General features: G+C 42.6%; 1 protein-coding gene across 2 annotated transcripts; it reads right to left on the reverse strand.

Annotated features, from left to right (window-relative positions):
* Window positions 1-286: 286 nt before the first annotated feature.
* Window positions 287-5,910, reverse strand: nr2e1 (nuclear receptor subfamily 2, group E, member 1). Of its 2 annotated transcripts, none has more exons than XM_028397599.1 (9): window positions 5,850-5,910; window positions 3,330-3,475; window positions 2,536-2,623; window positions 1,962-2,197; window positions 1,383-1,529; window positions 1,173-1,269; window positions 923-1,072; window positions 722-827; window positions 287-449 (listed from the first exon to the last, which is right to left on the reverse strand). In XM_028397599.1, exons 1-9 carry the CDS (start codon window positions 5,908-5,910, stop codon window positions 287-289), a joined length of 1,194 nt encoding a protein of 397 aa, XP_028253400.1. The 2 variants fall into 2 exon arrangements, with proteins under 2 accessions (XP_028253400.1, XP_028253401.1); XM_028397600.1 differs by having other exon boundaries at window positions 5,883-5,907.
* Between the last annotated feature and the right edge of the window lie 10,424 nt (window positions 5,911-16,334).

Genomic DNA, 16,334 nt, shown 5'->3' on the forward strand with positions numbered 1-16,334 from the left:
GGCTACATCACAGGTTGCAGTTCATCTGAATCATAGAGGCAGTTCTATAGCCTAATGAAATGTGCATGCTAATCCTTAACTAGACACTGTTAACAGGCTAATTGGTGATCTGGTTGTGTTGCAGTCTTTGTTTCAATGCAGTCTATTAGGCCTAAAGAGATTTTGTGCGCAGCAAAACTTCAGCCCAAGCCTACACCTGCTGTGATTTGACATTCTGGTCACTGCTGGGTGGGTCCCTGCATGGGCTCGAGTCTTTTCCATGTGCCTGGACAGAATTGGCAACAATTCATATATCGCTGGACTTGTACATGTCAGAGAGGAGCCTGGTGATGGGCACGTTGCCGATGGTCTTTTTGAAGAACACCTCCTCTATGGTGGACGGGCTGACGGAGCGTAACGCCGGCAGGAGCAGGAGCAGTTTACCAAAACGACAGGGTTGAGTCGGGTACCTGAAACACACACACAGAAACCGGAGTCACAAACAGCCTCCCTGTATTCCCTCTTCTACATGCAGCCTGTCCAATTAACGCACACCTGTGACAAATATGAGGTTCTTCTGTTACACCTGCGCAAAATTACAGGAGGCTTCAGTGGCTTATTGCCTCATTAACTTTATAATGAGTCTTACTGACAAAAAAGCCTGTGCGTAATGGGTGCGTCATGGTGGATTGATTGTTACACAGGGTCACTTATGTGCCAAAGCGTTGGATTGGAGACTTACCTGGTATGGATATAACTGTTGAGAGTGAGCTGTGCCTCATCTTGTAGTGCGGCGATGGCGCTGGCGTTGCGGAAACTTCTTAACTCGGTGCTGCCATGCGTGGGAACTGTAAAACATAGTTTGGTCAAGGGCACTTATAGGTGCTTTCCAGGCTTTAAAGCGTCTCTGATTTCAGTGCGTAAGAGAGTCAATAGTACTCACCAGCTTTGAATGTTACGATGCATTTCAAACAGGCGAACTCTGTTGCGTCAAGACGCATCTGTCTGAATCTGGTGACCACCTCTTGAAGTGCTTGAATCTCAGACATGATCTTGTTCATCCGCTGAGACTCCGTGTTTTCAGTGTTCATGCCTTTGATAAACACGTAGAAAATATCAGCAAACGTGCCACGTGCCATATCAATTTCCAGCTAATGCGTGTTCAGATAACCTTTCTTGTACTTTATACACACCTGAAACGGCAAGAAGAGTGGTGGAGTCCACAGGAATTGCCCACTGCGCGATGCCCAGAACGAATAATTCCCTCCAAGCGTCCTCCAACAGAATCAGCTGTGAGGAAGAAGATTCACATTATTATTACTATTCACTAAATAACTCTGCAATATAATGATTAGACGCCTTATTGTTTCTCCCTTAGGTCACCAATCCACAGTGTAGCCCACCTGATCAGATAAAGGGAGGGTGGAGAACGCAGGCACACTCTTTGCCCACTTGATGCTCATGAACAAGAGGCGCGCCGCTGACTCGCACACAGACTCCGTCGCCACCTCGTACAGGTACATGGGGGTTCCACTGACCTCATGAGGATACTGCAGAAAGTGTGTAAAAAACACACACAAAAACAAAACAAAAAACAAAAAAACATGAGCTCCTTTACCACTGTCGTGCATCGGTTACAATGAAAGGCGGAGAATAGTGAACAACAAAGGTCAAATTCCAAGTCCCAGCACCTGCTTTTTATAATGATGTATGTTGGTGTTACTTGTGCTGGATTTACAGTGGGAAATCTAATAGGCGGATTTTTGGTTCTTAAAGGCTAAATCTGGACAAGAATTTCAACTTCTAACCCTTTAAAAAAAACTGTTAATCCTATAATAACATTGGGAGGGTTATAATACAAATATCCACAGCTTAAAGCCAGCGGAATCATCTGATCATTCTAAATTTAAAAAATAACATTCTTATAACATTTGAAGAATGGATAAAACACAAGAAGTGAGAAGCTAATAATCCAAATATACCTTCGGGGTTGGCTGTGCCAGACCCACGATGGCCTGTCTTTCTGGTGTGGTGGCTACTGTGCTCATTTCCAGATTGTGAGGCTCCAGTTGCGTGACGGTGGTGAAGAAGGGAGGCCCGTGCAGTGATGATCCAGGAAAATGCGCTGAGGATCCGTTCACCTCTTTGTGGCCTCTGAAGTACAGAGCGACCTGTTTGCGGATTGTGGACGTCCGGGGCCCCCTCTCGTGCTGAACGGCTGTGGAACGGAACAGAGAGCACAAAAAGTGAAGGAATGAGGGCTGCTTATCCCGTTTTATTGTACCTTTTGCAGTCTGTTTATTGAATTATAGGCTAACTGTTTGTAAAATAAAGGTGCGAATGTTTTGCGTGAAAGGAAAAAATAATTGGCTGTAATGAGTTTCTAGCAGCGCCCCCACAGAGCTAAATATCCCCCTTTAAAACAAGCAAAGAGCAGGTAATTAACTTGATTAACAGCCTTAATACACTTTTCTATCTGAGTTGCCCACCTCGAATCCAAACGACACAGCGTGGCCATTCTATGCTGAAAGTGATAATTCAATTAAGCCCATTTACCGTCTTTATTCATGTTCACTTCCAGACACTTTTTCAAACGGCACGCTCGGCACTGGTTTCTGTGAGTTTTGTCTACTGGACAGCCACCCTGTACAGAGAGAGAGAGAGAGGGAGGGAATAAAGAGGGTTACAGCTTGTAGTGACAATTCTCACGGCTCGCACTAGAGAAAGCTTCTTGCTATTATCCTCCTGGGAGGCCAATCTTCAGGTGAAAGATCGCGCCATTATCTTGTAGTTATGGACCTGCTCCCCTGCAGCTACAGTGCGGCCCAGGATAAGTACTCTATCCCCGCCCTCTGGTGCTTAAATCCTCGCCTTCGAGTCATCACATTAGATTGGATTACACCTGATATATTGCAGCTGCGCGGTGTTTAACCCAGTACTTAATGGTCTAGGCATGACACAATTAGGCTCATCAAGACAGACTTAACACAGCGCTAAATGGAGACAGCAAACACAAGTCTGTGCGTAAAATGCGCAATTCGTGCGTAAAGCTGATCATGGTCTTTGGATGATAACAGGGATGCAAGGGATGGCTCTGATCTCACTTTTGAGCGATACAGTACAAAATGCTAAGATTATTTGTTGAATACTACAAAACATTAGAAGCACTTTATGGAGCACTTAATGCTTGGTTGGATTTTAGTAAAGTTTAATATGTTTGGCCACTCGTTTCTCTAAAATGCTTATAAACTTCTGAGCTCACTCTAAGTGCAGTTTTCCACTTCCAATTCAGAACCGCGTAAAAAGACCTTGGCATTAGTTAAAGTCTTCAAATTTACCATAGGCCTCACCTGAGAGCCAGATTTACAGACGTAAGTCCGGTTTCTGCGGATGCTTCTCTTGAAGAATCCCGAGCAGCCATCGCAGGCGTAAACACCGTAGTGTTTTCCTGAACTGCGGTCGCCGCACACTTTGCATGGGATGTCCAGGATCCGACCTAGGAGAGGCCCAGATGTCAATTAGATAGCATGCTCGCTAAATTACCAAGCATTAGAAGGCACTCCACCTGACTCCACCCGAGGATAAAAATGTGCTTTTACCCCACGCTATAATCATAAATAATGTGGAACAGCGCTGGTTCACCAATTTTTCAAAATGTTGGTGGTTTAGTTCAATGAGGTGGATTTTACAGTTTCAAGTGCAGCCGTACAGTAAATGTGCTGATTTGAGATACACTGGACTAATGGACGAATGACTTTTATTCAGTATCATCGAACACACACACACACACACATAGTGGACAACGCCCCGCGCCTCACCCGACCATGACCACGGGAATTCATTGCGTACATTTCCAGAATAAAGTCCGGTGGGAAGCGTCATATCTGAGCTCTCTAAGACAATGGCCTGAGGGCGCACAATGGAGACATTAGGGGAAAGTGTTAACTTAATGATTTTCCCCCATTGAACCTCGTCTGACTGCCTGGATCTCGACAAGCTGCCAACTCCACTTCATAATAGGACTCGACAGCTGCTTTATCCCACAGGTCTATAGGCCCCAGGATTAGGGAGTGACACTGCACCATGAGAATAATGCGCACCAACTCGTTTCACCAACTCAAATGAAGTGTATGTAAATCGACCCCGGTGTAGATGAAAAAATGTGATTTTTTTTGTGAAGATTTTGTATTCAAATCGCTTAAAAAGAGGTATATTTGTATGTATATGAGGGAGTCTTTTTTATCCTGGAGGGAAAAGCCGTCTATGTAATTACACTGACGTTTTGCCACCTGCTCATTGATTCACCAGTGACCCGTCAAAGAGGGTAGCATGGGAATAACTACTCAGCAGCGAAAACACTGACTTCAGCGGAGAGTTATAGGAATTCAATTGGCTGTTTATACGGAATCAGAAGGCCGTGTAGGCTATTGAAGTTTGGACCACAGACATGTAACTGCTTTAAGCTAAAACAACCAATATTTATATGTCTATAAAGACTGACGCCAGAGTTTGCGTGGCGAAAGTCACCTTCTCATCTCGGAGGTAAGCTGTGTGTTATAAGTTCCAGTGGGTGCAGTGTAGGGTCATTTCAAGATTTTATTTAACTCATTAAAAATACATTGAATAACTTACAGGTAATTAATTTAGCTGTGTCAAGTTCATCTGCGCAAAAATAAATCCAAAAATAAAGTTTAAAGCGCAAAATTCTAAGCAAGAACAGCGCAAACAAATTTGAAACTGCGGTTGCTGAGAGTCAATTAAATAAAATGACACACAATTTTGTTGTGAAAGGGGGAAATGTATTTAACTTCCCGCTGTGGGGGTCCAGTGCGTCTCCATTGTGTGCAGTAATTGGTTGAAGATATATGGCATATTCTATTAACGTAATCACCATCAAGGCGAAAACCTGCTAAAAAATGGGAATCAAGTTTTAACAGAGACGCAAACGTTTCCTCTGACCACCCATAATGTGGTTACAAACTTTAGAACCGGAGTGTTTTAATTTACAGTATATTCACAGCAACTGAGGACGTTTAAGTAAACGAAAAAAAACAGGAGCAGCAGTTTGACATAAATAATCCACATTTGTACTGTGTCAAAATAAATAAGTGACAGAAACAATGTGTATTTTACAGAAACACAGCAGCAGCCTGCATTAGGCCTATAATATCACCCGTCTGAAATCATGATGAGGCCTGTAGTTACAGAGGAATAACTGCAGGTTAAAGCTAAGAAAAAAACGCTCACATTTTAATTTGATATAAACCCATAAACCACAAGAAAAAATAGGCCTCTTTAAAATGTAATAATTTCATTTTTAATGACTAAATGTATTTTAAAACTGCGCTCGCACCGACCCAGGTGAAATGTCTCTAAAAAGAAGAATAAAAGGAGAATATTTCCCTCACATTTTTAACCATTAGGGATTAAATGAAGCAAACATTTCACGTTTGTTGCGCTGTGCTGCTCTTTTAAAGACTGAAAATAAAATTACAGGCAACAAGTGGCACCAAAGGGGGAGGCTGATGAGGAGGATCATTAGGAACGCAGCTGCGCCTTTTTTATTTTCTTTATTTGTTTGAAATATGAGCAGCTCTGGAAATATTTATACATTTGATATAAAATGTCTCTATGATCAGGCTTTAATTACAATTGGTGGACGTGGAGACGGACAGGAGCATTCCGCCGAATCTTACAAGAGGAATAAAATAAGTTCATGATTATAGTAAAAATGATGAACTACTTCAGTTATCATGAGACTTTTTCTATTAAGCTTCTTCTTTTATATTTTTTTAGAGCTGCTCGGTGTCAGAATAAGTGCCTTTATAGAGCACTTCGGCGGTATCGAAGAACACATGAAGGAAACTTACTTGATTTGACATTCAGAATATCCAAGCAGCCACTTGTTGAGCCGGTGGGTTTGCTCATCATGGATCCTCGATCTTTTTAAAGAATCAGAACTGGGAAAGTCCTCCTCTTGCTGACGGGAACAATCAAATTAGTAAAAAGCGCAGCACTTTCTCTGCTTTCTTTACCAGCTGGAACAAGATCGGCGAGTCAAAGTCCTGAACCCAACTTGATTATGTGTGGAACCTCCGATCGACAAACCCCAAATTAAGACATGGGTTCAGCGCTCTTTTCGCCTTCGGTGCGCAGAGAGAATGGAAATGAAGCCCCCAGGACGCCAACCTGTTAACGGCGACAGCAGCCCTCCACCTCGGTGCTCAACAGCCGGTGCATAAAGTTGGAGTTGGGAAAACGCATCAGACTGTACCAAAGCGACGAGAAAAATAAAAAAACGCAGGAAAGTTGTGATATGAAAGCGGTGAAAGCTTGTTAAAACCAGGACACGATGTGACTTTGTGGTGCGAGCTCTCCGAGTAAGCCTTGGTAATATTTATGAGAAGTGTCAGGGGGAGGCTGGAGGGTGGAGATCTCCACTTCCTTCATCCACTTGGCTTTCTACTCCAAACTCCAGCCTGACGTCACTGGCGTGTGAGGGAGTGTGTGTTTCAATGTGTGTGTGTGTGTGTGTGTGTGTGTGTGGATGCAGAGCCACTGCTAATAGAAAAAGAAACACGTGTTGCATGTATGTTTGCAGCAATATTTAGATCCATACATTCATGCCATGACTTCACTCTGCTGCAGGACGACAATGATACAGACTGAAAACTCTTATTTAAAAAGTATTAAACATATTATTAAACTGTGAACTGAAGTGCAGCCTAACTGTACAGTGATAACATGCAGATAAATCAAAGAAGATGCTTCAACCCTCAGTTATGACCGGTGTGACTCTTTTAAGGAATGTGGAGCTGTTCTGAGCATTAACCAGAGGTTTCTATTCTCATTATCATTATTCATGCAGTGTGCGGAGGCCTCCACCCTAAACTATGTCAAACTAAACTTGTGTGTCTAAAGGAAAATATACACAATATTCAGGTTTTACACTCCACATTATTTTTTCGCGGATTTCTTTCTTTCTTTCTTTGTTTCTTTCTTCACGCCTTTTTTCAACCTGTTACATGTATATAATTAAAAGCTGTGCTTGTTTAAATGGATCATTTAAATGGATGTTTAACAACATCCATTTAAAGGATTTGAAATCTATTAATTCATGTGATCGATAAGTTAGACCTTATTTGACAAACAATCTTTTGGCACCATGTGGCAAAAAAACAGAAAAACAAACAAAAGAAAAATCAAGATTCCTGGATTGTGACGAAATCAAAATAAAATGTAAAAAAATTATAAAAATGACCCTTTTCTATAAGGAAGACGCATTTTATTTCATATTAAAAACACACGCAGACGTAGAAAAAAACATGAGATGTTGACTTTTTGCCCCCTAACCCTCTGTGAGCTAACACTGCATTTTGAACATTAGCTGCTTAAAAAGCATAACATATATATTTGCATTCATTACCATTTTGTGTAGTTAAATATTTGTGTATTTGAATCTACTTTTTTTGTTTGATTATTTTTTTTATTCTTACCCTTATGGTATGAATTGATTAATAGCCTTTTCTACAGGCCATCAGTTGATTGGTTGTACAAAGGAAATGAATATTCACATTAGAAAAGTCACTGCACCAACACAACAATTACACACATAGCCTGATAATTCTTCATAATAATTCATAATCTCTCTTTTGAAGAAGCATGTTCATTTAAATTCATTCACCTTTGTACTGACTCTGTGAACGTGGCTCACTAGTTCAGTTGGTTGGGTGCAGTCCTCCTCCTGGCAGCCCCTGCAGACAGTGGACTGGTTCTGAACACCCTGGCGGTCCGGAGGGCCGGGGTCGGGCTGAAGGGCCCGCTCACTGACACCATGACCTTGACAGCTTGCTGTGCTTTCACCGGGTAACTCCAGAAATCCATATTCTGTTTTTAATTGTGTTCATTCCCACGGTACACTGAAGGCCATATGGACGCACAAAGTGTCGATTTAAGCGGACAGGGGAGAGGCGGAGAGGCGTAGTTAATTGCAATTAGCCATTGTTGTGTCTTTCAACCTGCCCTTTAGCTGAACAGCTACTGCTGGAGCCTAACAAGCCCGAGGAGAAATCACTATATATTCCTTTGATTGTCCTGAAGGGACACATGGAGAGCCTTTGGCTCTCAATAGGAAGTTTATAGCCACATATTGTGTTTTTTTATCTCCTATAAATAGTTCACATTGTAAAAGCTACAATGCACCTTTATGACGGAGTCTTTGCCCGACTTCTCCTGTAGTCTGATTTTTACTGAAGTTAAAAACACGTGTTCTAATCTTATTGGATGTTCTCACGTCATCAATAACAATTTTAGTCATTTCTGAGTGCACGTGTGCGTTATTTGCGTGCGCGCGCATGTGTGAGTGTGGGTGGCTGCTGGGGTGGGTGAATGGTGAATGTGTGACATAATCTCCTTAACTCGTCCTAATCCTCGTCATTCACTGATAGCCTTAACACAAATATAACCAACATCATGGTTGCCCGGGCTGCCTTCTTTCACTTTTTTGTATTAGTGACTCTCTTCTCCTTCAGCAGTCAATGAAATGACGCTAACAAAAGGGGGCAGTGGATTGTGTATCTGTTTTTTTGGAGGGGGAAGCTCTGCATCAGTATGAGGATACTTGACATACCCAACCATATAGGATAGACTTTACCAAATGAAGTCAACACAATGTAGACAGAGTGAGTGTCTGGAGAACAGCTGTGCAGATATGAGGGGATGCTGGAGGTGCGCTGGATTTACACACCTGTTGATTTTTGGCCCTAAGACGTTTCTACTGTGGGAAACGTGTAATGAAACATTCCAGGCTGAAAACAGCATTTAAAAGATCTCTGCAGCGGATTTTCCTTGGCCGAGCGGCGGACGCCATATTAACCGTCCTCTCTGCACCGCTATCACCATGCAGGCCCCCTAACCAACCAGGCGTAAACAAATTGGCTTTAGGGAGAAGTCACTAAGCTCCACAGAGCAAATAATGGGGTAGAAATCAAGGCGAGCAAAGGCCCATGCAGCCGTGCGTCCTTTAAGTGTCCTGTCCGGATCTTACAGCGCGCAGACTCACTGTGTGATGTTGTGACGACAGTCTGAGAATGCACCTGTTGATAACAACAGTGTGTCCTCAGCACTGCTGCAGCAGGCCTTTCCCAGGTGATGTTAACACCTGGTGTTTAAATATGTTCCGGATTTTCAAATGGAAAATATTGAGTCAGATTTCAGCACCACGGACAGTTACACAACAGGAGGCGCTAATTAGATGCAGGTTACCTGCCCGCGTGCTTATTCGGATATTCAAAGAAACCTCAGATGTGTCCTACGTCACTGAAAGTCCTCTGAGGTTTCAGCCACATCAAATACACATTTGGTGACCTATCTTCATCTGTCTATCCAAAGCATGCTCACACGTCAGCAGCCTGACCAGCTGATCTGGTATACAGTAATGTGCGTTTAGACGCTTCTCTTCATGAATCGCCAGTCAAGACGTTTTAAACAGTGACTGTACAGTGCCGGGCGTTCACAGCGTCGGTGCCTTATTTATCATTAAGAAGAGCGTTGTGCCTGGCTGCAGGAACACAATATCTCTGCATTCCCTCACTAACCCCCCGACACACACTCCGGGCTACACCACCGCCTCCTCTATATCTTATGGTACACCTGTGCTACATAAACCCGCGCACTTTTACGCACACGCCAAGGCCTCTGTTAGTCCTCAGACCCAGGACCCAAACCCAGAAACCCACAAGTCGGTGCGGTGCAGTTGGACGCTCTGACAAATCTATTTGGGGCAAATTGTCAGTGAGAAACTTCCGCTCGAACTGCCTTGGACAAAACTGGCTGTTGGGGAGAGCAAATCCCGCTGCATGAGGGTGGGGGACAATGGGGGGCGAATGTGTTGATGTGCGGCCGGTGGCTGGGGAGGGACAATGGACGGATTAGTCAGTCCCCTGGCTGACTGATTTGAGATGGCTCCTCTCAGCCTCTCGCCGTGGGGAGTCCCATTGTCCCGCTTCTGATTCCCACTTCTCACAAACTCCAAACAAAAGTCAATCTCTTTCTCAAGGGGGGGAAAAATATCGACCCGTGTTTCAGCTGGGGAAAGTGACTCAAAAACTTATTTGCAAGAGATGGCTGACTCTCTAACTCCCCTTCCGCTCTTTCCGTCTTTTTCCCTCCTCTCTGCCTTCATCCTCTTCATCTGCAGTCTTTATTGACCGGTGCTGGTGGATAGCGGGGTGTTGAATGATCCCTCGAGTGGGGCTGGGGGCACCTGTTGGAAGCTTTGAGGCGGCTTTGCGGCCTGGGTCATTAATATTAAAATATACAGAGATGCCATCACGGGCTGGTCTGAAATCGGTCTGATGTCGCCCCTGGGTTCCCTCTCTGGATGGACCTCTGCTTTCAGTCACTCGTGAAGAGCTTTCTTTTCTTTTTTCTGTCTTCTCTTTTTTTTTCTTTTTTCCCTCCCTGAAAAGACTCGTTAACAAATTATGACAGCTGAGTAGAGGGGCTTAGTCTGTTCACACTGCAAAGACAAACATGTGAGAGCCGAGGAGCCCGCGATGTGATCAGTGTATCTACAGTTCATTTATTATTCCGCCTGTGGTGTGTGAAAGTGGTGGGGATTTGCCAGAGTTGAAAGAGCAGGTTTCAGGCAGGCAGAGGTGACTGTGTGTGCTGGATTTGTTAGTGCACTTTTAATGATGATGACAAAAAATGTGCTTATAGGGTAAAAAAAAGTTTTAAATGAAAAAGTATTATTATTATTGTATGGATATGTATTTAGTGGCTCACCCTGCACTGCTGATGATGATTGCCTTGTTTGTGTTTTTGCATCTTGTTGCTAGGCATCCATCAGTTTTCATGTAAAGTCGTCCAACATTAGGCTAGTAATTTACAACATTCTTCATTCAAAGTTCAGTTTTGTAACTTTTTAAATGAAATCAGGAGATAAACATTGACTGGTGAGAACTTGACCTTAACATGCTGAACCCACTGAGGTCTGTGATGTCATATTTAAACAAGTTTGAAATTCTGCACTGTGAATGTTAAAAAAAACACAAGTGTAGAGGGGTACCACATAGGCACTGTGTTTAAGAAGCAGCAGCAGCAGTGTGAGCGTTGTTCGCGGCTGTCACACAGATTATCCACAGAAAGGCTGTCACCAGCTCCTCCACAGCAGTCGTTTACCTGGAGTCACTCTGACGGTCATTCTGCTGTTTGTCTGACTCTGTTCAGCAGTTAGTCTTGCGTCTGCTGATGTTGTGTCCTGCAGGCTTCACAGGTCAGGTTCAACGATCACGGTCTGAGGTCAGACATTCCTCTGGCCTTGTAACCCCTTGGGGACTCTGCAGCACAGGAGCTGTCATCAGCTGCCTCATACTCACATCATGGGTCTTAATACACATCCAGACACACAGGCACAAGGCGGACGGCCTTGAAAAAGGGCATGTGGTCTTGTGTGTGCATGTCTTTGGTAGTATGGTGTGTGTTTGTAACATTTGTGATTGTGTTTTTGTATATTAAACTGGCACCACATCTTTTCCTTTAACTAGTGCACTGGTGTATTTGTACTAATTAAAAAAGAAGACTTTACTACAAATAGAAAAAGTCAACACTATCACATGTTGAGTGGTTGAGATACATGAATCAGGAATCAGGAACATTGATGTTCCCCTGAAATTCTGTTTAGAATTACATTTAAAGGACCATTGTGTATGATTTAGGTGAATTTACAACCAAAAAATGAAAGTGAATAACCTCTTCATATCTGCGGAGAGAGAGAGAGAGAGCTCCTTTCACAAAGAGTTGCACGTTTCTACAGTAGCCCAGAATGGACAAACCAAAAAATGAGTGTAGAAAGGGTTAGACTGCAATCTGCAGCCTCACCACTAGGTGCCACTAAATTTCACACAGTGGTCCTTTAAAAGTAAAGTTTCTTGCACAATATTAATAATATAATAATTAGTTTGATTGCCGTTGCTAGTTAATATTTGCTATTGACGTTTAATCAGCATTAGCAAATATTAAGCTAAACCCCTTTCACAGAGAATGGGTTGCACTGGTCTTCAGTGGAAAAATTCATTCCAGGTCAAATGATTCTGCAGCATGCACTGGTATTTATGTGTTTATCTGTAATATGCTAACACTGCCCTGTCAAAGACCATTTGTGTCATTTTAAGCCAAGCTCAAAAATAATATATTTTTTTGAGTTTCAAAAGATTTAAATTAATTATGTAAACAGCGTTTTTTTATGCTTTCTACTGTTGACTGATCCTGTTTTCTGGAGCATGTGTAATGTACCAGTATTGCCATTAGGAACTGCTGTACACAACTGCTATTGCTTAAGAATTGCAACTTCTCATTGGCAAAACAGAGGTGCTTCTTTCATTTTGACACAGTTGTTTAGTAAAGTCTCTGGTTGTCCAATGGAACAGTGTGGCAAATTCAAAATGACTGGCACTAATGCGGAGGCACTAATACTATGAAGACACACATACCCGTATGCAGTTCAAACAGTTTAAGACCTTAACAAGATTGTATCTTCTTATATTAAAAATTACAACATGTAGGTGCTATCTCTGTCAAAATATAAGTAATGTAATAAACATGGCAGGAGCAGACTGCGTGTCAGTAAAAGGCCTTTCATTACTATTAAACTTTATTTTGAAAAATAAAGATATGAAAGAAGCTGGGGGACATGGGGTCCTTTAGAAACACCCAGACAATAATAAGGGCAAAGAGGCACTTATTTTTTTCCCCTCATATTCACCACATTTTCTCCATCATCCACCCTTTTCTCAGTCACACACCCCACCACCCAGCATCTCAGTGCTTTCCCATCCTCAAATTCCCTCAAAGTTTCAGATGCTCACAATTCCACAATGCCCAGATGCTGTCCTTTGGCCCTTTACCCCCCTCAACCCAGAGCTATCATTCATAACCTTTCTGTGGAGCTGGGAGTGAAAGAGGTGGGATAAGGGAGAAAGAGGGGGAGCGGAGAGCAACATGGCAGCTTATTTAGAAGACTTCCTTTATTGGAACATGTGCAAGCAGTTCACACACAAAGGACTTAAATAGGATATTTTCTGTTCCCTATAGTTGCTTTCCCCTTTTAAGTGCCGAGGCAAAAAAAGTAAGTTTACAACTCCCTCCTCAATGGGGGCTCTTCACTCTCAGGTTGCGGGGACCTGAGTGACCTAGGAAAGTTAATTAGGAGGCGAACAAAGAGCGAGCTGGAGCAGAATGCCTCGCCTCTCCTCCAGCCAAAGATGTCATCCATTAATTAGGAAAATCTTTAAGGTGGCCTTATTGAATTTACAGAAAGCCCTGTGGTTGGCGGGCAACAGTTTTTTGATCAAGCCCTGACTCAAACAATGCCTTTCTAGGGGTTAAAAAAGAAGAAGAAGGGAGGAGATTGGTGGTAGAAGAAGAGAGGGAGAAAGGGAAAAGAGCGGGGAGAAAAAGAAACGTATGGGTTTGCGGCGCAGTACAGTTTAATGGGGGGGCTGCTGATTGTGACAGCTCAGATTCACATGGGTATGGGGGGCATAGTTTGGGAATGATGTCATGCAAAGGCAACCTGGGGGCTTGGGAAGTAAGAAGGAGGGGGTGCTGAGCTTGAGCCACAGGGGCCACTCAAAGTTAACATCACTGCCTGCATCTGGGCCAAATCCTTTTCTTCTGGCCCAAGAGAGGCTTTCCTGCACGCCAAGCCCTCCACCACTCCTCCTACTCCCTCGTTCACAAATCAGGGCTTGCTTTAAAGCTAACCCCTTGCTAACTGACTAGCTAACTGCCTATTCAGCCCCGGCTTACTATGAATAACATTGCTGGATGAAACAGACCTGCAGCTCCAGTGCTTTTTACAAATTGGCAATTTAAGTATCAGCCTTTATTTAGTTTGTGAGTAATGTTGTATTTCAACCAGGATACATACAATTTTTTTAAACATTCTATTATATTTATATTGAATTTTAAATCACATTCAAACACTCAGGATACTTTTTAAAGCACAAAGGTGCAGCTTTCACATTATACTTACACCATGACCATCAATATTTATTTCTGGTGAGGGTCCTTAAAATCATATAAGTGAAGTATGAACTTTGGAAGTAGCCTACCAATTAATAAAGGAACCCTGTGCAATTTCTGACCAATAGTGGCGCAATATTAAAACATTGCTAAAAGCAGAGTTTAGATTGTTGACACCAGTTTTTGTGCAATAAAAGAAGAATTCAGCAAATAATACAATGCATTTATTAAGATAGAGAAGAAGATTTTCTCATTTTAATGCATAATGTTATACATGCAAAGCGGGTACTACAACTAGGCCATTAAAAATGTAATACAATATTTTAAATATGACTGAAGAAAGCCAAGTACATTGCCCATCATGTAATTGCACAGATAATATGTACTATTACTAATTACTACTAACTATTAAGTAATTAAATTCTCTTAAAGATCTTAAAGATATTATGTAAAAAGTTAATTTACTTCCTCATTTGCAGATAATTTATTGAATTAGAGACAGAGTTTCACAGAGTATGAAGATAATTTCACTAAGTAGACAGAGATAATCTTGGATTAAGTTAAACTGGAAAGAGGGAAACGAGCCTACCTGCTGAGTCACCCCCCCTTTCATGACTTAAAAGGACCAATTGTGTGCTGCACTATGTAACAATGGTAAGTTGTAATGTAATTAGAAACACGCTCATGGAGCCTTATAAGGAGGAAAAGCACACATAAGTTTAAGCAACACAAATGAATGCCAGTTAAATGTGAATAAATGAACTAGTCTTTTACACATTTAATTGTGGGTCACATCCTTTGTGTGCAAAGAAAACACACCACCACGTTGGATTAAAGTCACATGCATGCTCATGCTATACGCAGGCATGCTGTCATGTCCATGTGTCTCCTGGGATGTGAACCCCTCACCCCACCCCCTCCTGGGGGACTAATTTGAGGGGAGGGACGATGTGTTTTGTTGCTTGTCAGAAACAATCACCCCTGGCCCATTACATTTACAGCACGTCGTGCTTTCAGTGCTGTAATGCACTGGGCTCTGAGAGGGGGAGGCTGCCTCTGAGAGGACCGTGAACACAAATCATACACTAAACAAGGAGGGAAAAAGTTGCCAAACTGTGAAAGTGGTCCAGATGAGCCAAATGTTAGATGTCTCAGTTGGCTACTCGAGACTGGACAAATCAGTTTTAAGTGCAGTTTCTTTGTTTTGTTTCTCTCTCTCAGATGTAAGTGAAAAACAACTTTATTTGGTGTGCCCTGTGCCGCCGCCCCCCCTTGTCCTCTGTCCCGGCCCACCCGTCCTCTCTCTGTTCTGTTTGGGCACTGGAGGTTGTCAGTCGGGGTTTATGTTCAGTTCACTGGAGCTGAAAGAAGTCAGTTTCGCGTCTTGTTATGGAACAAGTCGTCCTGCCTCTCGGGAGTGATGAGAAGAGGTCTGAGTGAGCAGGGTGAGCAGGGAGCGGGACCATCCCCTGGAGGCGACCAGCAGTGAGGAAGTCAATGCAGCTTTTGTGTTGCTGCTGTCGGCTGCGTGTTTGGTAATTATCCGCCTCTATATGAACACAGACTGGACTTTCCAGGAGAGATCCTAAACCCAACCGGCACACGGAAGAGTGCACAACACACCATCAACAAAGATTAGCTTCTCACAGAGATGCCTGATGTGGGAGACACAACAAATACATGAAGCCCGCTCTTATGTGACAAGATGAGCAGATCTGCACTGATAGGAACTGTTGCAGTGGTCAGTGACACCTGTCACACCACTAATCCATGTATCCATCTATCCAAGTACTGTAAAGCTGTTTAATAGTTTTTATATAAAGTTAGTCATCAGTTTACTCCAGTGGTTCCAGGGACCCCAGCGGGTCAAGTCAGACAACATAAAAGGTCAGAGGTCATGAATGCTTAATGGAACAAGAAAGAGGAAGAATATAAAGTCATGAGTGAATATAAAGTTTTCCTAGTTATACAAGTTATAAAAAAAACTGAAGAAGCAGCTTAAATGCAGCTATGGCTGGAAAACCTGTTGATTCACTGGATGCACATATAAGTGCAGGTTCATTCTGCATCATTATGGGTAATTAATGCCATTAATAATGCCATAAAGTCATGTGATTCATAACTTTAGTTTCTGTTTTTCTTCAGATTCTTAGCAGGACTGCACCCGAGTTCTTTTTGGGGGTCTTGATCCAGTTGTTTTCATTCACACCAAAGTGTGATTGCTGTGTTCACATCAGACGAATGAACCTCACCATCAGGAAAATGAGTTTTTTTTTTTTAATTTTTTAATTTAACCAGAGTCTAGTTATGTCAGCATGGGACAGCAA

Source organism: Parambassis ranga, chromosome 24, assembly GCF_900634625.1.
Source record: "Parambassis ranga chromosome 24, fParRan2.1, whole genome shotgun sequence".
Taxonomy (NCBI): domain Eukaryota; kingdom Metazoa; phylum Chordata; class Actinopteri; family Ambassidae; genus Parambassis; species Parambassis ranga.

Coding starts and splice junctions, on each gene's coding strand:
- nr2e1 (XM_028397599.1), bottom strand. CDS start 5,910: ATGATGAGCAAACCCACCGGCTCAACAAGTGGCTGCTTGGATATTCTG. Junction 2,624..3,329: donor TCTGTAAATCTGGCTCTCAG/GTGAGGCCTATG, acceptor CTCTCTGTACAG/GGTGGCTGTCCAGTAGACAA. Junction 1,270..1,382: donor CCCTCCCTTTATCTGATCAG/GTGGGCTACACT, acceptor TCTTCCTCACAG/CTGATTCTGTTGGAGGACGC.